The sequence below is a fragment of the Limulus polyphemus genome, unplaced genomic scaffold, assembly GCF_000517525.1.
Source record: "Limulus polyphemus unplaced genomic scaffold, Limulus_polyphemus-2.1.2 Scaffold954, whole genome shotgun sequence".
Taxonomy (NCBI): domain Eukaryota; kingdom Metazoa; phylum Arthropoda; class Merostomata; order Xiphosura; family Limulidae; genus Limulus; species Limulus polyphemus.
The window spans coordinates 307,422-329,405 of NW_013666564.1; the positions used below are offsets into that span (position 1 = coordinate 307,422).

The 21,984-nt window shown below is 33.1% G+C and overlaps 1 protein-coding gene across 2 annotated transcripts in view; it reads right to left on the reverse strand.

Moving 5' to 3' along the window:
- LOC106461422 overlaps positions 1-21,984 on the reverse strand; it is a 124,861-nt gene that overhangs the window by 60,805 nt on the left and 42,072 nt on the right. For both annotated transcript variants that reach the window (XM_022388381.1, XM_022388382.1), the window contains exon 2: positions 5,866-5,926. In XM_022388381.1, the coding sequence (XP_022244089.1) occupies positions 5,866-5,926 (61 nt within the window). The remainder of the gene's footprint in view (positions 1-5,865; positions 5,927-21,984) is intronic.

Below are 21,984 nucleotides of genomic sequence, written 5' to 3' on the forward strand. Positions count from 1 at the left end.
AAGAAGAAATCTCCAATAGCCGAAGCTACAGTTGTAGCTTCCTGTTTTGGTATTACATATGCCTCAGGCCACTTGGTGAAATAATCCATCACCACACAAATGTACCTATTTCCAGCACGAGTATGGGGCAATGGACCAACAATGTCAATGGCTACTCTTTCCATTCGTGCACCAACTTGATATAACTTCATTGGAGCATGTCCCTTATGCTTGGATCTCTTTCTAGCACAGCATGTACTGCAGGTCCTGCACCATTCTTCCACATCTTGCCTCATACCTATCCAGTAAAATCTCTGTCGTAGGTGACTCAATGTCTTCTTAACTCCGAGATGTCCTCCTGTTAAACTATCATGGGACTGATGCAGCACAATTTACCGTAACTTTCTCGGTATAACTATTTGCCAGGTCGTCACTTTCCCATCTCTGGAGAAGAATACCATCTTCAAGCTTCAACTGGTCCCATTGTGCCCAATTGTTCTTTGTCTCGATGTTAGACACCTTCTCCCAAGCAGGGTGCAAAACACCTGCTTTTAGAAAATCAATTATTGGCTTCAAATATTGGTCTTTCTACTGTTCTGCTTTAATATCTATACTTGGTTCCACTTCACCATCATCAACTCTTTCAGTCACTTTGACTTCAGCTTGATGGCACCTGGTTAGTTCAACCTCTCTTTTGCAGCAATGTATGCAGTCATTTTTGCAGAGTCTTCGGCTCAGTCCGTCGGCATTTCCATGAGAATTTCCTTCTCTGTACTCAATATCATAATTATACTGATTTATCTTTCCGATCCAACATGCCAGTTGTCCCTCTGGGTTCTTTAATGATCTTAACCAGCGTAATGCAGCATGATCTGTCCTGATGGTAAACCTGGCGTCATAGAAGTAAGGATGGAAATATGTCAGACTCTTTACTATAGCAAGGAGTTCCCTTCATGTTACACAGTAGTTCCTCTCTGGTCTACTCAGGACCCTACTGAAGTAGGCCACCACATGTTCGTTTTCACCCACTTTTTGAGACAACACTCCTCCAATTCCGACATTACTAGCATCACAATCCAGTATGTACGGCAGTGAAGGATTTGAAAGCTTTAAAAATGGAGCTGAGGCCAATTTTTCTTTCAGTGTCTTGAAAGAATGCAGGCAAGAAACTGTCCATTCAAACTTCTGGCCTTTTTTGGTCAAATCATGTAGCGGAGCAGCTATAATTGCAAAGTCCTTCACAAACTTCCGGTAATAGGTACAGAGTCTCAAGAAACTTCTTAACTTAAAATATTGTATTTTAACTTGGGAAGTACAGAAGCAGTATAGCTTTTCATTAACTTCAACACATGAAGTCCATCAAGACAATTTATCCCACCAGGCTAAAACTGCTGCCTTCATAGCGACTGCCATTAATTAAAATATTCATTGGTATTGTTTATAAAAAATGGAGGAACAAGTAAGAATGTTTTATTTTTTTTTGAAAAATAAAGATGATGTAGGGATGGCAATGCCAAAAAGTATAGAAACAAGGTAGGGAAGAATTCACAAAACCATACAAAAATCTATACATTAGTAGCCACTGAGTCAATGTTACAAGCTTATGGGGATAGCTTTATACCATTATTCAGTATAATCGCTTTTATTCAAACCCGAATTCATGTAAATGAAAAGAATTCAACATTTAGTCGTAGATAAAAGTTTTTCTTGGAAATTTTTGGCTACTTATGTAGGGGTTTTTGTATGGTTTTGTGTAGTCATCCCTACATTGTTTATGTATTTTTTGGTATTGTGATCCTTACACCATTCTTATTTTTTCTCAAAATGTTTTTTATTACCTCTTTATATTGATTTGTTTACTGGTAGAGGCAAATGTTAAAATTGTACTTTTCTTGTCGACTGAATATATATATATATATATGCACTCCATTTCAATATAGATTATGTATATTTATATTTAATGTAAATAACCTCAGAATATTTAACTCAACTTCTGATGTATTAAGATTTTGTTTTGTTTTTATTTTAAGCCATTCAGTTTTTACAGATAATACGAAATGTTAACAACAAAACTGTTTCTCTCTTTGTGATCAATCAAATCAAACAAAATGCGGTCTTTTGAAATAAATCACGTACCACCAAAGGCAATGACGTCAAAACTCCAGCAACTCAGTTACATGACGTCAAGTCAGCGCCAAACGACTATAACCTTGAGAAGTCGGGCAACAAAATTTAACATAATATCGGACACGCGACCGAAGGCGATTATTGTATATACACACGCTAAGAAGAAAAGCCACGAGTGTAAGCTAATAAAAGAAATCATATAAGACTCAAAATACAGAAATAAAAGTCACGACATGAAGCTTGTCTTTTTTACATGTTTTATACTGCAGAAGGCCTTGAGAAACCAGTTCAAGCACTAGTACCTAATTATCTACATTTTCAACCATTTCAGTAGTATATCATATGACAGAAAAAAAAATGAATAAAAAATGATTTATATGTTAGAATTAAATAGCTAAGTTATTAAATTTATATATTTCGTATTTTTAGGATTTTCGAATTCACTAGGTGATTGAATTTGCCTTACAGAAAACCACGGTAGAAACTTTAGGTTAGCAGTATGTTTATGGACTTACAACACTAAAATCCGTGGTCCGATTCTCCACGGCGAACAGAACGCAGATAGTCCATTGTGTAACTTTGCGCTATAACAAAAACGACTAGTCACCTGCTGATTCTTATTGACTAAATTAAATTGTGGAAGAAAACCTTGCAATATCTTTTGTAGGGAAAAAATTAAACTCAGTTCATATGGAAAAAATATCATTATGATAACAGCGAGACTACCTAAGTGTTGATTCAGTAAAGTTTAATCATTACAAGTTTCAACTTTTCTAATTGCTAAGATTGTCCTTTAAGGTTGCTGTCAGGGTCAGCCACCCGAGTGTAAAAATTCTTGGTTAACACAAAATATCCGAGCGTCCGACCCCACAACTGAACGGAATTAAGGTGGAATGAAGAAAAACAGTGCTGTGATTATTCTTCTAATTGGTTGTAGTCTTTCCAGTTATACTGTAATACCTAATTTACATTAAATCTAATATATTTGATTAATTAGCACTACCGAAGTGTCTTTATTAATATTTTTATTCAAAGACACCCTAGCTGTAATTAAGACTTTTACTTGCTTCTTTTCATACATTATTATTAAATAGTAAATAGGTGTAATTCAAGATAAGTCACTTTTTCTTTTTTTTTCTATATGGAGGCTAGGTAGTTGTCTACTCAAGTATCGTTTAGCACGTCTCTGCTAAACGTTTTGTTGCTTTCAAAACCGACAACTTCGCGATCGTTAATAGGGCTAAGGTTGAGCAGTAGCAACAGTCTGAGATTGTTAAACTGAAGCCGAACCTATTGATCGGTAGTTTGTGTGAGATTACATCTCAACAAGACTGATAATAATTTTTTACAAATCTTTCTTTACTGGCCTTCTACTATTGTTGCATTCCCAGCCGATCCGATGAGCTCTGGTATTGATCGAAAGGCCTAGTCGTCTGTGACGTGCGGAACACAAGATGTGCGGTCGAAATGCTATTATATATATATATATATATTTCTTTTACTGGAATTTCCTAGAACTTCAGGAGTTGCAGTTGTGACTGCTATGCCTACGCAGAGTTTATTAACTGGACATGAGAGCTCTGAGCAAAGGCTATATTGTGAGAAATCTAAGTAGGTAATATTTCATTCCTTTGCTGAGCTTATATTTAAATTCTCAATTAAACTGTTATACAAAAGTTTTCTTACACTGCTATAAGAAACCATTTGGTATTACCAGGGGTCGCTTCCAGTAGCTTGAGAAAAGAATGACAGCAATCAGTATCATTCAGTTAGCCATAAAGTCAAACTTCTAGTCACCACCAAAAGACAGCAGTGATGGGAGAAGTAAAATTTATCTGTAAATAAAATTTCCTTTTTAGGACTTTATGACACTGAAAAAATTATTTTCAGACATTTTGTGATGTAATGTGATCCAAACTACCGATCTAAAGATCACGCATTGCCGGCATAAGGCATAATAAGTGATGCCTAGTATAAATAATCAGAACTCTGATTCTACTTTTCTCAATACTTAGAAGTTTAAAACACATTTGGTTATAGAAAGAGAGTTTCACAAATACCACGGCATATTTCGATACATGTTTGGACTAGCATTTATGATGAGCTAAAATTCACTTAATTGTGTAAATTCTTAACACTATTGTTCTGTAGATATTCTAATTAGTTTACAATATTATTTTCAACGTCCATTAGTTATACAAGTTATTAAACTATGCAAATTCTTAAAACTATTATTATGTATATATTTTTAATTAGTTTACAATATTGTTTCAGCAACCGTTAGTTACACAATTTATTAAAACTAATAATTAATTAGAGATTTATTTATCTAATTAATAATTAGATAATTAATTATAAATTAATTAATTAATTAATTTATCTAATTTATCTTTAGAGATTAGTTAGAAATTTCCTTAGTGATATAAAGTATTAAAACATGTTGTTAAGCACAAAACTATACAATGGTCTTCCGGCGACCCAATTTTTAGAGTTATAACCTCTCAGGCTTACAGCTGAACCATCGAGAGCCTATATTCTGTAAAAGTGACCGAATTATTTTCACAGATTGCACAACCTAGTTAGGGTTACACTTTGTATTTTCTATTAGCCAGTGTTGACTTTTGTATTATTACCCGGATGTCCGATTTGAAAGAGAATATTTGAAATAATAATATGTTAGATAAGATTTGCAGCACTGTCTTACAGTAACGATCATCTTAACAAGACAGTTTTTTTCTTCAACATTGTTTTACCGTAACGGCTCCTGTTAAAAACAAAAGCTTTTTATATTTAAAGCACTGTCTTGTCATAATGGGCTCTGTTTAATGTGTTAAAACCAACTTAGTTGGAATTAGAATGAATTCTTTATCTCGTGATCGCGATATTAATCGTAAACTTCAAAATGACCGAGAAAAAACTGCGACTGAGTTATTATTGATACAAATATAATAACATAGCCTAATATCGCTTTTCATATAAATGAAAGCCAAAAAGAAATAGCTCAAAAACTGGTAAATATGAAAGTTTCTTAGTAACTTACACAATATTTCTGTTGTATAAGACTTATGAATAACAAATGCCAACCCATTATTTCAGCCAGATCAGTGTACTGTTACACTCCCTGGTGAACAGTTTGTAGACTGTGTAGTATTTTTGTCTTGTGGGAACATTACTAAATCAACGTAACATCCGACTAAGACTTAACTCTAGAAATGAAATGTAGATACTCATGTTCGAATCCGGTTAAACCACAATTATTCCATCTGGCATGGAAAAAATTACCAGAAAATAATCATTAATGATGATAGTTCTGTAGAATGTAGAACAAGAGTGGCTTTGAACATTTCTTTTGAATGCGACATCGTTACATTTACAGGATATTGGAGACGTTTATTTTCTTCTGAATGCGATGCAGGCAAATGTTATGGTACATGATCTAACTGTTCGTTCTGCCATCCGGGTGTGTTGTCTGCTTTGTTATCTTAAAACGGCAATCAATAAGATGCAGACACACATCGGTCAGAAAAGAATACTGTAATACATTTTGCTGTTGTTGTACCTATGGGTGATACCATATGTATTATTAAAAACGTATTCAGAGAAACTATAACCAACCAAGTTGACTAATCTTACTCTAGGACACTAAGACAGTGGTATCTTACTCTAGGACACTAAAACAGTGTTTAACGCTTAAACAACAACTAAAACAGTGTTTAACGCTTAAACAACAAGCATATAAAATTCATAGATTCTACGTACCGTTAAAACGAACACAGTATTTTCCATCTTTTGCCAGTTCCGTTTCTACCAGGGTCTGACTCTGAAAGAATACGTATAAAAAGAAATATTATTAAATTTATGTTTCAATCACTCTTCAAAAACATGTAAGTATAAAAGAAATAAAATGTCTTAAAGAAAACCGCACCAAAATAAAAGCTTATAATACAATCGTTTTTAACATGAACACATAAAATACATATAAAGCATATTATATGGATACATGTTAGCACTGAGGTTTAATTACATTCTACAAAGACGATGCTGTTGGTTTCGTGCTGCTTTTGGAACTACTTCTTCCATCGTAGGTCGTGCTCAGTCAGAGGGCTACAATTATGCACTATTGCTTGTCACCACTATTGATATTGTAACAAACTTTAGTACAGGACGATGGAGTGAATCTTAGACCATACACTTGGACAACGTTCCACAGACTTTCTACTGTACGTAAATAACAGATACCACAATCATGAGTGAACAGATCAAGGAAATGTAAGCCCATTAGAGTTGCAACGGTTTTTTTGTTTGAAGTTAAACACAAAGCTACACAATGGGCTATATGTACCCTGCCCATCACGTGTATCGAAACCTGGTTTCTAGCGTTGTAAGTCCGCAGACATACCGCTGTGCCACTGGGGAGCGAGTTGCAACGGAGAACTTGAAAGGAACGTGGTCGAATCGTAATACTGTAATTCCAGTTTATCCAGCCATTTATCTAGATATGTGGAGGAAAACGTATAATTTATTTTAGCGCGTAAGCCTTCGTAATGTTGAAATTATTTTTGGGTTAGAGGGTTCTTTTCTGTAAACATATCGCTAAATGCGCTGCTATTCTTCTGCCCTTTAGCTCTAAGTCACTTAACAATTTCGCTATACAAATACCCTTTCTTTAAAATGGTTTTAGCATATTGCTATAGTCTTCTGGGGACATTGCATTGTCGATTGGTCAGGGATTGGCAGTGAACTAAATAATTAATTGCTAATTATACCTCTCGTCACCGTTCACCTATGCGGTGGCATCCCACTGCATCAGTGTATACAAACCATTTTTAAAAAGTTCGATTAACCCTTTCTGTATTTCGAAAAAAAATATCTTAACCACATTTCAATACGTAGAAGAAACTCAAATTTAAGCCTTTGTTATAAATTAACTAAATTAATTGCTCTGTAATTGAAAATATGATTATGCTTATGAAATCAAGAAGAACTAATACATTTAGAAATAAAATTCATTTTTGTTACCATGACCATAAGTCACTCTCTTTCCGATTATATTATCTCGTATTCTCAATTAAATCCCGCAAGTAATCTTTTAATCCTGATACATGATAAAAGTAGATATGACGGCTTAAAATAGACATAATGTGTCAAAAAGATGGCTATAGTAGCTTATTTAATAGCTACCATTCTTTTAAGAGCATAGCCCTAGATACGAATGTGTTAAAACCATTTAGGTTATCTGTCACAGACGTTTCAACTTCTCTTCCATATCCAGGCGCTTCTCAGTTTCTATATAGAGAAATAGATATATCTTAAACTCGTTCGTTCCCACTCATGGCATTCACTTTATTGTTACTCCTTGATCACCAACTGGCTCTTTAATGTTAACATGAGTATTCTTAGCATAAAGGAAGGTTCTGATTGATTTCGATAGTAGAATTTATTTTTCTCTTTATAGGACACTGCATGCATATTGCCACATTATTTAAGATGTATGTAAATAAGGATCAACTAGCTTTAGGGTTTAAAATAGATCTATCACCACCAATTTTTGGAGCTTTTGCGACCGACAGTATGGTTTGCCCCGTTTACCTAAAACTAATATTACATAAACTATTACTTTTAATTGCGTTAAATAAATCATCAAAATTAAGGCGAAAGACAAAATGCTAATAAAAATAAAGCTGTTTAAAATTCTTATAATAATATTTTCAAGTTCTGAAGTCAGCCACTTTAACTTACAGAATTCCACATATAATGTTGCAAATTAAGTATCTCGAATTTTTGAGATTAAGTTTTTTCTTTTTTTTAATGGGCCAGGTATGTCCCAGCGGCTAGGGTACCCAGACTGTCAATCTGAACTTTGAAGTAGTGGGTGCGTTAAGTGTGGTGACCCCGTGGGTCAGAGGTAAGTTTATAGACTTACAAGACTACATTCTAGGATACAATTCTACGTGGTGTACAGAGTGCATATAGCATTTTGTAGTTTGCACAAAAACAAACAAGCTTTCAAAATTGGGAGTGACTATACGTAGAAAACCGTTATGTGGTTTTACGCAAACATTTTGAAACACAAAAAATTACTTATGAAAAAATATTTGAACAAAATTTAGAATAGCTTTGGAAATATTTTACACTATCTTGACGACGGTTTAATTTACATAAAGCTTTAGAATTTTTTATGAAGAGTTTATGCAAAGTTAATTTATCGTTTTAGTTAAACTCCAAATTGTAATCATTGTTTTACAATACTCTCAAAAAACATCATTTATCGTTTTAGTTAAACCTCAAATTATAATCATTGCTAAGTAAAACAATACTCTCAAAAACATCCTTTATCGTTTTAGTTAAACCCCAAATTATAATCATTGCTAAGTAAAACAATACTCTCAAAAACATCCTTTATCGTTTTAGTTAAACCCCAAATTGTAATCATTGCTAAGTAAAACAATACTATCAAAAACATCTAAAGTTGCATTTCAGATTATCAACAAACGAAATAATAAGTTTTCTATAACAACATATAACTGAGATATCTATAAGGTAAAAAAAAGCTAAATAAAGAAAAAAATACAACATAAGCACACAATTATTCTAAAGCAGAAATTACAAAAATATTCCCAAATGAGTTTTAACCACTGTAACTTTAACCTTTTGGTCGCAGTTTTAGAAAGAAAATACTTTTACTGAAATGGGAAGTACTGTCGGATATAAAGGATTTTCCTCCACCAATCACATAAATCTTTTGATGTCAGCAACAAAGCCTCATGAATAAAGCATTAGAGTTAAAGCTATGTGAAAGAAATTCCACACTCTTAAAAAAATGGCTACTTTTACGATAATATTCAAGGCCAAATTTAGAGAATGTATTTTTTAACTTTTTTGTTAGATTATATAAGAGTAGTCTTGAAACTATCGTCATCGTTGTTTTAGACGTTGTATTAGTAATATCCTTTCATTTTCTTTCCTTTGCACTTATGACTTTCTATTTAATATTAGTCACATTTTCTTTGTTGAATTAAATTCTATAATAATGATTTTTTTGTTCTATTTTCGTATTAATTACTCCTTTTTTTGTTTCTTAGATAACTTTCTAAAGAAGTGACTTTATTTGTTCTGTTATTTCTTCTTTCTTAGATTAGTTTTAATATTCCTGACCTTCACTATGTTCATCGTCTTGTTATCAATAACTGCTAATCAAAGCGAGCTACGTAGATTGATCAGAACACCAGAACTCAAAATTAACCCAGTTATTAATAAAGTTGAATTAATATAACGTTCTGACCAAGAGTACGCACTATCACAAAAATAAATCATTACAGCTAGAATTCATCAGCCGGGTACTCTCGCTTTTAGCAAGTATTTCGGCCGCAATCTCGTGATATTTCACTTAGTTTGGTCAAATTAGGAGATTTAGTTTAATATTAAAAATCATACACTAAACTAACAAAACAAAATAAACTCTATAGAAATGTAGAAAATAAAATAAGAAAAGACAAAATAAACACCTTATATATATATACCATTTTAACCAATACTTTCAATGAAAATAACTTTATGGAAGGAATGGAATATGGCTTACGTGTTACGAGCCTTTAAGAGCCCCCTCAGTGGCACAGCGGCATGTCTGCGGAGTTACAACGCTAGAAACCGAGTTCCGATACCTGTGGTGGGCAGAGCACAGATAGCACTTTGTGTAGCTTTGTGCTTAACTAAAAACAAACAATCAGCCTTTAAGAAATGTTTGTTCTTGTTTATTCGCGGATTAATATTTATAGTTAAGACGATTTACGTTTTTGTAATACATAATGTCCTCTTATGACATTATAAATATTTTCCTTTGAGTATTTTTTACAATTATAACTTGTTGATTTTGTAGACAAAGAAGTATTTGTCTTTTTTTTTTTCTTGGATTACTTTTATAGTTAAAGCTCATTTCTTTTTTTCCAAACTTTTCTATCTTTATAATTTTCCTTTTCTTTATTTTACCAGTAATTGTAATTTATTTCCGTTTTTTTTTTCGTTCGAACCATTCCTCATAGTTCTTCTCTTTTTTTCTCTACATTTTCGCAGCCGTAGTTCTTTGATTTTTATTATACATTAGCAGTTTATTTTCGTTCTTATTCCTGTTAATTATTCTTGTTAAATCTAAAGTAACTAACTATTTTCAATGAAACAAAATATTTTTGGCTCACTGTTTTTCATCAGGAGTTCTTTTGTATTACTTAGAAAAGAAAATCTTCTAGAAAACTTCAAAGTCGTGAAAAACGTATCTTAACCAATTCCTAGTATTTTTTCCGCAAGTATGGATGTGTAAGTATACCCTACCGTATGAGGAAAACACATCATGCTACACACAAACAAGTGGAAGTGAAAGATCTGAAGGAAGTCGTCACATATATCTTCTAGTTATTTAAAACTTTATAATCCCAAAGGTAAGTAGATAAGCCAGATACGTTTAAATATTTAGTGTATTTGTGAAGTGATGTAAGTAAAATTTTAACAAGATATCAGGAGGTGCTAGAAGTAAATATTGAGTAAGGAATAAAACGAACCATGTTTAGCTATTCAAAGTAATCTTTTTCTTGTTTTGTTTTTCTACACTTTATTACAAAACCAAACAATGTGACCTGTCAATAACTAAACAAGTTAATGCGCACTTTACGGACTACACACACAACAAAACCCTTAAGGCCATGTAAAACACTAAGAAAACAGTCCTTCAAAGTTTAATGTGCACTTCAGACGATTATACGCAGCAGAACCCATAAGGCCACACAAAACACTAACAGAGACAATCCTTCAAAGCTGTACATCAAACAAGGATTACTGTTCTACTAATAAAAACAGGAAGTTAAATTTAAATTAATATATAACAGGGAATTATTATCTCTTTCTTGTTGCGTTCTTCTTCTCTGTTTAAACTTGCATTAATATATGTCTATATATGTTTATATTATCTAAATATTTGTGTTTTATAATCATATATGGCATCCTTGTTTCTTTAATCTTATCCCTGTTTGTTCTTTCCAGATACATTCCTTTTCTAACTCCTCGCGGAATTTTGTCACTTCTTCACCTACCGCGCACGTTGATTAATGTCTGAAGATACTAACAGAAGTCAGTTTGTTCTCCGAACTAGACTCGTTTCCTAGCCTAAGATTCGATCGGTTCAATCAGAATTCGAAACCAAACAAGAAACAGCAGAACTCAACATTCTTTGTCCTTCCTGTCACTAGAGGATTCTTTGTTTTTGTTGTTACCTCGTGGCTTTAAATCTCAAGAAGTAGATAATTAACTGGAATACTGTGGACACGATTACATATTATTTCGGTCTATGTGCTCCCTGTTAGAAGAGATAGCAAATTCATATTGTATGTTTTCCTCTGGGTGGATGCCCAGGTTAGTCGGGAATCTACTTATTTATTGATTTGATACTCTATAAAAACCAGTGAATGAAACCTAGATCTTTTTGGTTAACCTCTTGTTTCCGGATGTTGACAGATTTTCACAATTTTGAAATTTATGTATGAAAACAGAAAGATTATTTTTCTACTTGTTTTTGGATAAGTGAACAGCTGGATATCAGGTTATCTGCATTGTGCAGTGATCGAACATCAAATCTTAGTTTTCAAGGTGTTCATGCTGATCGCTGAGCTATCGATAATTCACACGTTTGTTGATAATTCAAGTTAATATTAGACTAGAATTCAGTGAGTTAAATAGAATAATTGCTATTTTATTGTTGTAATAATATTAGTATAAGTAACATCCGTTTTCAGAAATGTTACATCATCTCTTCCCAAGTCAAATTCTCACTTTTTATTATATAAAAGATACGTAGCTTACAATAGGTACCGACATCCATACCATGTCCAAATGAGAACTCCCATCGACCCAATTAGATCGATGGTATGAAAAAAAATCGACTATCGCGGTTTTAAAGGGTTTTGAGAGGGGAATATTGTGTGACGTAGTTTTAAATTATATATCAATCTTTTGTACTCTTTATTTGCTCTTCACCTAGTAATGTAATCCGTGCATGTAAGTGATTTCTTCATCTCACTTAAAGGAGAAAAATGTTCAGAAGTTGGTTAGGGCGCTCGACTCGCAATCTGAGGGTCGCAGGTTCGAATCCCCGTCATACCAAACATGCTCGCCCTTTCAGCCGTAGGGGTGTTGTAATGTTACGGTCAATCCCACTATTCGTTGGTAAAAGAGTAACCCAAGAGTTGGCGGTGGGTGGTGATGAATAGCTGCCTTTCCTCTAGTCTTACACTGCTAAATTAGGGACGGCTAACGCAGATAGCCCTCGTGTAGCTTTGCGCGAAATTCAAAAACAATCAAACAAACACAAATAACGTAACTATGACAGCGTATGTAAAGATTATTATGAAAGATAAAATTATTTCATGTTTGTTTCGAATATTCGTGCAAAGCTATACAAGGGCTATAGACACTAAGCATCCCTAATCTTGAACTGATAGACTAGATGGAAGGCAACAAGCTAACAGCACTCACCGCCAACTCTTGGGCTGGTCTACTAGAATAGTGGGATTTGACCATGATTCTTATAACGCACCAACAACCCCAAACTACGAAATATGATTTTACAGCAATGGAAAGTGGATCATTAAGCCACACCCGGCCCACAAAACAAGATACAGGAAAATAGTAACATCGTTAATACAAAAGTGTGAAACGATATTAACTATCAATAGCTTTGTTTGTTTGTCTGAAATTAAGCACAAAGCTACACAGTAGGCTATCTGTGCTCTGCCCACCACGGGTATATAAACCAGGTTTCTAGCGTTGTAAGTCCGCAGACATACCGCTGTGCCACAATTCTCCAATAAGTACATTTCAAAGGACAGTACAAGCAAGTGAACCTCAAAGTGTCAATAACTATTTTTCATTTAATTAGTTCAATTAGTTCAAAATGACGCTAATCAATGATTTATTAATGAACTTCAAAAAGTTTTATTAGCAAGCATTAGTTATTGGATTTGAGAGCCCAATAGTAATACCACTGATAGTACTTAGTATTCAGTTAATAAGTTTGAAAAAAAAAGTGAAGATGCCAATTATTATTTTCACTTGATGATTTTTAGCGACTAGCAAATTCTATAAGTCATAAATAAGTCAGATACTTTCAACACAAAAATGTATTGTTGTAAAACTTTCTATCCGTGTGCAAGTTCTTTTAGATTATTCGATAGAAATAATGCAAAGTCTAGTTCGCTTAACGAAAAAAAAAAATCTTACTTCTTCAAATGAAAGTTCTACAGATTTTGTGTTCTTTAACGGAACTAACAATAACCAAGCGAGGGGTCTAATTTCACACATAAATCACGCTATTCTCTTACTTGTTAACTCATACTGTCTCTAGTACTTTAGTGCTTCGTTGAAACAAGAAAAAAAATATATTACTGCACTAAACTCTAACACAGACTCTATAATCAATTAACAGTTGCTATTTTAGCGCAAAGCTACTCAATGGGTTATCTGTGCTCTGTCCACCACCGAGAATCGAATCCCGGATTTTTGTCATTGTAAGTCCGTAAAATTACTGCTTATACACTTGGAGATACTTAATTCTACTACTCTAGTCTAGGAGGCGTATTTATATTGTTTGAATTATTTCTCATAATCGTAAGAAAATTCTAGTCTCGAAACAGGATCTAACAATGATAGCTGCAGAACTAGTATTAAACAGCGCGTTCCAAGGCTTCCTATCAATGTATCTATGGACTCGTGGACTTGTTTAATTGAATAACACATTCTATATTTCTAACAAAACAGAGGAGTATTCTCACCTTCGAGATATTGTCTTCCAGCTTATTATCAGTTGCTGATGTTTCATAATCTTGGATTTAATGTCCATACTTTTCAACGCTTAACGTAGTTTCCATGTTGCAATTAGTAAGCAGTTTATTTTTCCCTAAAGACTTTTATCTGAATTTCTTGGCAATATGTTCTTTTAAGTTACAGGTGAAACACCTTTATTCTGAGTAACCAGATGTATAATTAATCGTTTGATTTCTTCTAGACGCCCATCAGATGTAGTTGATGTTTACACACTATTGATATGACGATTCCATAATCCTTGGCTGGTGCTTTAAGTTATTTATTTGCGACTTTAAGTGATTCGAGTTCCATCGCCAACTAGAGAGCTTTCTTTAAAGATGTGCATCTAATTTGTTTTAGCCTAATTCGCATATCCTCGTCCATTAGAGCATCTACGAATTGGTCACGTGCCAACAAATCTACCATTTCACGTGAATCATCTAAATTAGATAACTTTGCTAGTCTATCCATATGTTCAGAATGTTCGGCTAAGGTCTCATCCATCCTCTTTACTATGCTCCTAAACTTTACCTTTGAAACTTCCTTGTGATGTAACACTCCAAATCTCGTTGATTGATAAGACGGCCACCAATACTTGATAGTTGTTTCAGCTGGAATGTTGTTAAAGGTTCTATGGTTTCTTCGATATCTTTGTTTGTAGTTAAGCACAAAGCTACACAATGGGCTTTCTGTGTTTTGCCCACCACGGGTATCGAAACCCAGTTTCTAGCGTTATAAGTTTGCAGACATGCCGCTTTACCACTGGGGGGAATTTCATCGAACTTGTTGCGATAATCCACCTGCTATTCCAATTTTAATTCATTAATGTCTTTTTGTACTACTTCGATTTTGTTATTATAATCCTTCTAATTTTCTATCTCTTTCTTCTTGATCTTATTTCCATTGTTTCGTCATTTCCATTAAGTTTTCGATCTCGCTTGAATCACGGGTAGTATTATAGAAGTTCAGTCTGGATTATATTTTATTTTTACTAAAATAACCCCACTTATAGTACTAATGCTGTAACAATTCTATAGTTAAGAAGCTCTGTGAAAATGGCACAAAGTCCAGTCCGCTTAGTGAAAAGAAAGCGTTTTATTTCCTCAAATGAAAGTTCTTTAAAGCATAACTAACAATAACCAGTCAATAGGTCCAACTTCAAAAATAAACAACGTTAGTCATTTGCTCTCTAACTTATGCTGTGTTTCTAGTGCTTTAGTACTTTGTAGAAAGAGAAGCTCAAAATATACAAATTCGAACTCCCTAACAGAGACCAGACACAATAATCAATCAATAACTTAACATTAGTACTTTAGGCTAGCTGGCGATTTTATATTGTTCAAATCGTATCTCATACTCCTAAGACAATTCTAGTCAATAAGCTACGCACTCATCACCTGGAGTTAAAACTCTCTCTAGCAAATGTTTAAATTAAAATATTAACATCATATCCTAAAAAGTATGTTCGTATGTTTCCTTCACATTACATCGTAAGATTTCTGTGACACCAAAGATAAATACATCTTCACATTGCATATTTCCCACTTTCCAACACATAAAACACCTAGGCATGAAATTTATCTTGCTCTGATAATTAAGATAACCAAATGTATCTTCGCCTTTTATGTTTCCTACATACTGAAACATAAGATAAACATTTTCAGCTTCCATGTTTACAAAGCGCTAATCGTTTGTTTGAAGTTGAGCAGAAATCTACACAATCAGCTATCTGTGCTTTGCCCACCACGGGTATCGAAACATCTTACATGTTTCCCAATCTCTAATACGTACTGTTTACAAATATATATGAATACACCTTGTGTGATTTCTACACTATGAAACATAAGAAAAACAAACATATCTTCATTTTAAATGTTTCTCACTCTCTGAAAAATAAACAAACATATATGAATTTTAAATGTCTCTCACGCTTTGATGGATAAGATATGTGATTCTTACACTCTGAAATATAAAAACAAACATATCTTCACGTTACGTATTCCCACATTCTAAAAAATATGAAAACACATCTGAACTTTAAATATCTCTCTTGACAGATAAGAGAAACAAATAAATATTCACTTTATGTTAATCCTACACTCTGAAACATAAGAGAAACAAACACGTTTCCACCTTACATGTTTCTTAGATCGTGATAAAGGATCAACACGTCTTTAACTCACGTTTCCTCACTTTGAAAGATAAGATAAACAAACATGGGCTCATCTAACATGGTCCAGTACCTCAAACCTTAAAATGAATACATCTTAACTTTACATGTTTTTCACTCTACGAGAGAGAGAGAGAAAAAAAGAAACACTTTTTCAATTTACATGTCTTCCAAATTGTGAAACATAAGATAATTAAATACATCTTCATCTTACGTGTTTTCACGTGTTTCCCACACTGTGATACATAAAATATAGAAATTTATTTTCACCTTACATATTTCATAAGATAAACAAATTCGTTTGCGACTTATATGTTCTCTTACTTTCAAACATACGATACACAAATACAACTTTACCTAAATTGTTTCTTACAAATACACTCAGAAACTTAAAAAAAAAGTACATTTTCACTTGATATAATTTACCCGCTTTGAAACATAAGAAAAACAATTGCATTTTCATCTTGTATGTTTTACACACCCTGAAATTTAACATAGTACATATATTTTAGAAATGCAAATAAACAACTCACGTGATAACTACAGCTTATTAGACACAGTGGAACTGAATGTACCAGAACTACATTTTGACATTGTTTGCCGTTCGTAGGTAATGTGATGTCACCGAAAAGTTATCATTTTTAGAAAGGTATGTAAGAGCCATTTCTTACGCAAAATATTCACCTATTCAGATTATAAAAATGTGTCCAGAACAGGGATTTAGAATTTCCAAGATGGGGGATATATATATCCCTTGTTTATAATGTAATTGGAAATCAAAGGACTATGGAGCAACTTATGGCACCAGGACCATCCAGAAAGGGATCTGCAACAAGTCACACCATAGCCATGGTAACCAAATTGCAGCGAACACACGGTTTGGTGGCAAAAGTCGTCCACGTGTCTTTGGAAATAGTACACAACATAATCAAGAACGATTATGGAATAGCAACACAAATCACGTGTACACGTATTGCTTCCACAACATACTTATTCAACTGTCTCTTACTTCAAGCAGCTGGAGAATAAAACAAGTATCATGCTATTCCAATCCAAGACATACTGATGAAGTTGCTGGAAAACCGTCGCCATCGTGCACCAGATGAATTATGGAAAACCCGTTGAGAGGAGGGTGTGCTTTAGGCATGACAGCCTTTCGACGAATCCTTTTGAAATGAAAACTAAGCTTCAAGACAGAACATTGATTGTAACGATGTGTGGTTGAATATAATACACTTGACCTTTACATAAGAGAAAATAAAATACATCTTCCCCTCAAAATTTTCCCACATTTTGAAACATGAGATAAAGCAATACATCTTCACTTTACATGTTTCCCACACTGTGAAAAATAAGATAGAAAATACATTTTTACCTTTCATGTTTTTCCACACTCTGATACTTAATATAAATACATCTTCGCCTTACATGTTTTCCACACTCTGAAAGAGAAGATAAAGAAATTCATCTTCACCTTAGATGTTTCCTATCCTCTGATACATGAGATACATAAATACATCTTCGCCTTGCATGTTTCCCACACAGGATGAATAAGGACATCATCGCCTTACGAAATTCCCACAATAAAAAACACACATCTTCATGAAAGATATATCTTGGTCTTACAAGTTTCACTCCCTCTGACACGTAGGATAATTGTTTTCGCCTTACATACTTCCAGCTTCCTAATATATATAAGATAAACAAACATATCTCACCTCACATGCGTCTTGATTTTTAAACACAAGAAAAGCATATTCATCTTCGCGTTACTTGTTTCCCACGTTCTCGTACACAAGATAAGATATACACATACGTCTTGCGTGTTTCCCACGTTCTGATTAATAAGATAAAAGGTATATCTACGCCTTACTTTTCTCCGACGCTCTGATATACTAGATGAATATATCTTCGCTTTACATGTTTTCATCACAAAGAAAAATAAAACAAACAAATACATCTTCACCTTACTTGCTTTCATTGCTCTTTATACATAAGATAAACAATATATATTTTTCTTATATCTTTCCACACTCTGAAACATAAGATAAAGTAAATCATTCCACACTCTGAAACTGAAACGAATACTTCTTCATCTAACATGCTTCTAACTCTCTGATACTTATGATAAATCTTTCTTGTTTTGAATAATTTCCATATTGTAAAACATATTCACGTTACATATTTTCAACACTCTGAAATCTAACATAAATAAATAATACAGATATCCTCCCTTTACTTGTTTCCCATATTCAGTCTTCACCTTATATGTCTTCCATGCTATGATATATAATACAATGCACATACATCTTCACCTTACATTTTGTCAACACATTTATATACAAAGAAAACAAACACATCTTCGTCTAACATGTTTCTCATACTCCGGAACATACATTAATCACATACATCTTCGCCTTTTAGGTTTTATGTCACTCGATAGCAACCCACATTAACTTTAGGATCGCAACCCTATAATTCGGAACATATCTTTATTTTACAGAACCAATTAAATTCTTTAAAATAAATGGTGGTAGTTTTTCCTCTCTAGTAACGCCTCTAGTTTTTCCTTTATAGTAGCGCCATGGAATTTAGATTAACAGTTTCCTGTCATCACCGCTATGCAATCGGTACAGCTAATTTCCCGTGACGCTAAACGCTCTTTAATTAGGATAATTTCATAAAATTTAGTAAATTTGTGCTCAAAAGTTGGCAATGAATAATAACTGTCCACCCACATGATTCTTTTTAAAACTTGAGCTTGAAACTGCTAATCTAGTTTGCTTGGCCTAATCAATACTTACGTATTTGCATGTCCTTCCACCTTATAGTTTTGCTGTTCTAAATCAGCCATTATTTATCCGAATGACAAAAAACTAAAAATAGTCAACTCTTACTCTTAGGTGAAGTTGTAGTAAACGTGTTAGACCGATAGCTCACGTGAGTTTTTGCGTAGGCGTGCGCAAAAATTTTCGTCAAATTTGAGCGGTTTTGTCGAATAACTTTGCACATGTGGTTATATTTACACCAATTGAAACTCTTTAACTGTAGGTTGAAAATATCTATCCATGTACCTAATTTGAAAAAAAATACATAAAACTTAAGTATGTTTTTATAGCAAATAAAGTTTCCGTATTTTTGATGCGAAGAAAAAAATAGGAAGAAATTCAATCAAAATTGTAGATGTTAAATCTCAATTATTTCTTAATGGATTGCTTTGAAATTTGGTATGTGAAGTACGAGTTTAGTAGTGAAACTCCACTAAAACTATAATTTAGTTTGGATTGCTACAGTCCGAGATACAGAAGGTGAAAAATCGTTAAACTATCACTCCTGTTAATAACACACAATGTGTCCTGCAGCAAGTCGTTTTTGCCGCACGACACAGTACCGTGTGTCTTGATACATAATCTTCTGATATACTGTAGTTAAGAATAAATAGTCACATTACATGTTTCACACACTATGAAAGGTAAATTAAACATTGATTTTTCATCTTACACGAGTCAACATGCTCTGAAACATAAAATAGTAACAAATACATTTCCATCTTACATGTTTTCCAAACATAAATACGTGTTTTCCACACTCCAAATCAAAAGAGAAATAAATTTTCACCTTATAGTTTTCAAACATTTCACTAGAAAAAAAACACATACATCTTCACCTTTTTTTGTTTGCACATTCTAATACATCAGATAAGCAAATATATCTTTAAGTTACATCTTAGTTACACTCTAATACATAAGATAAACAAATATATCTTTAAGTTACATCTTAGTTATACTCGAAAACATAAGATAAACAAATATATCTTTAAGTTACATCTTAGTTACACTATAATACATAAGATAAGCAACAATATCTTTAGCTCACATCTTAGCCACACTCTAACACATAAGATAAACAAATATATCTTTAAGTTACATCTTAGTTACACTCTAATACATAAGATAAACAAATATATCTTTAAGTTACATCTTAGTTACACTCGAAAACATAAGATAAACAAATATATCTTTAAGTTACATCTTAGCCACACTCGAAAACATAAGATAAACAAATATATCTTTAAGTTACATCTTAGTTACACTCGAAAACATAAGATAAACAAATATATCTTTAAGTTACATCTTAGTTACACTATAATACATAAGATAAGCAACTATATCTTTAGCTCACATCTTAGCCACACTCTAACACATGAGATAAACAAATATATCTTAACATAACATGTCTTAGACACTCTGATATACAAGATAAACAAATACATCTCCTTACATGCTTTCCCACTCTTAAACATAAGATAACTAATACATCTTCACCTTAAACGTTTTTCAAACTCTAGTGTACAAGATAAGCATATACAACTTCGCCTTACATTTTTAAATCCCTAAAACATAAGATAAAGAAATACTTACTCTACATATTTTCCACACTCTGATACATAACATAATCTGTAACATAAACCTGTTACCCTACCAATTAACCTTCATTGTAATAAATATAGTTCTAAAGCTAATAACATTGATACAAAGTTTCATAAGTGTAATTATAATAAAAGTCCTCTGCTTCATTCTATGCCAGTTAGATACAGTACAAGTGAGCCAGTATTTCTGTATATAAACAGACACAACCAATCATAATGTTCTACAAAAGTCGTTAGAAGCAAGATTATTTGTTCGTGTATTACAGTTTTCATCCTGGGTTTAGCACTATGCTGCTCTATCAAAATGTACTTTACATCTTCCGTAGTTTCCTATTGGATTATTTTCAACAGGAAATAATCGTAAAAATACATTAGAAAGACATAAACCAAAATACTTATAATAATGCGCGCTGCTCAATGATAAAAATGATGAAATTCTGTTTCGAGAAAATTAATTCGTACTTCCATTTCAATATCCGTTTACGATATGTGCAAGAAATTAACTCCAAATAGAGAGCATTAAATCTTTATTATTTTCTATTCCAATTGGATGGCTGTCACCCGAAATAACTAGAATAGCTTTACAAATAAATACAGTGTAAATGTTCCTATAAGTCTACAAAATAGCCCTATAATCATTCCTTAAAGTCCTCCAGTGGATTAACGGTTAATTTAAAGTTAAAGGATTTTAACGGTTAAAATCCAGGTTTTAATTCCCTGCGGTGGACAGAGCGCAGATAGCACAGTGTAACTTTGCACTAAACAAACAGACCTCTGCATAATGTGAACGAAATCAGTTTAAAATGTTTTTAGGGAACACTTAACCTACTTGTATAGTTTTAATTTAGCGTCAATTATTTATCTTTTCTGTTTTGTTTCTCAAGAAAACTTTCAAGATGGTCTGTTAAGCGATGTGGTCTAAAAATACAAAGCAATTTTTAAAAACATCCGACAATCTGTTTGCTGAAACGTTTTACTACACATATTCTTGTTTCTTGTAGTGATTTTCGCTACATTGGTTGATTTACACACTAGAGGAATTTAGCACTAGCCAAAGAGATCTTTACTGCTTTCAATTATAGATAATGGTGTCCCACGACAGCACGTTTGTTAGTACGCAGTCTACGTAGCGTGGCGTCCTTAATTCTGAACTTCGGGGAAGCTATCAGCAACTACTTTTACTTTATCATTTCTATTTTGTTAATTTATTTGTTTCTATTTTTAACACCAAAAATCCAATGGACACAAGATAATTTTACTATTGTAAACTTGAGGGGTTTGGCATAGGCTTTATTCCCTCCAAAAATCCCCTTGAGTTTCTTGTATTAAGTTTGGTTTAATTAACATATGTTCTAACAAGACAAATTTATCAAACGTAAATTTCTTCATTTTCTAATTCGTAGGCGATATTACATATTGTTACGACAGCGGAAGT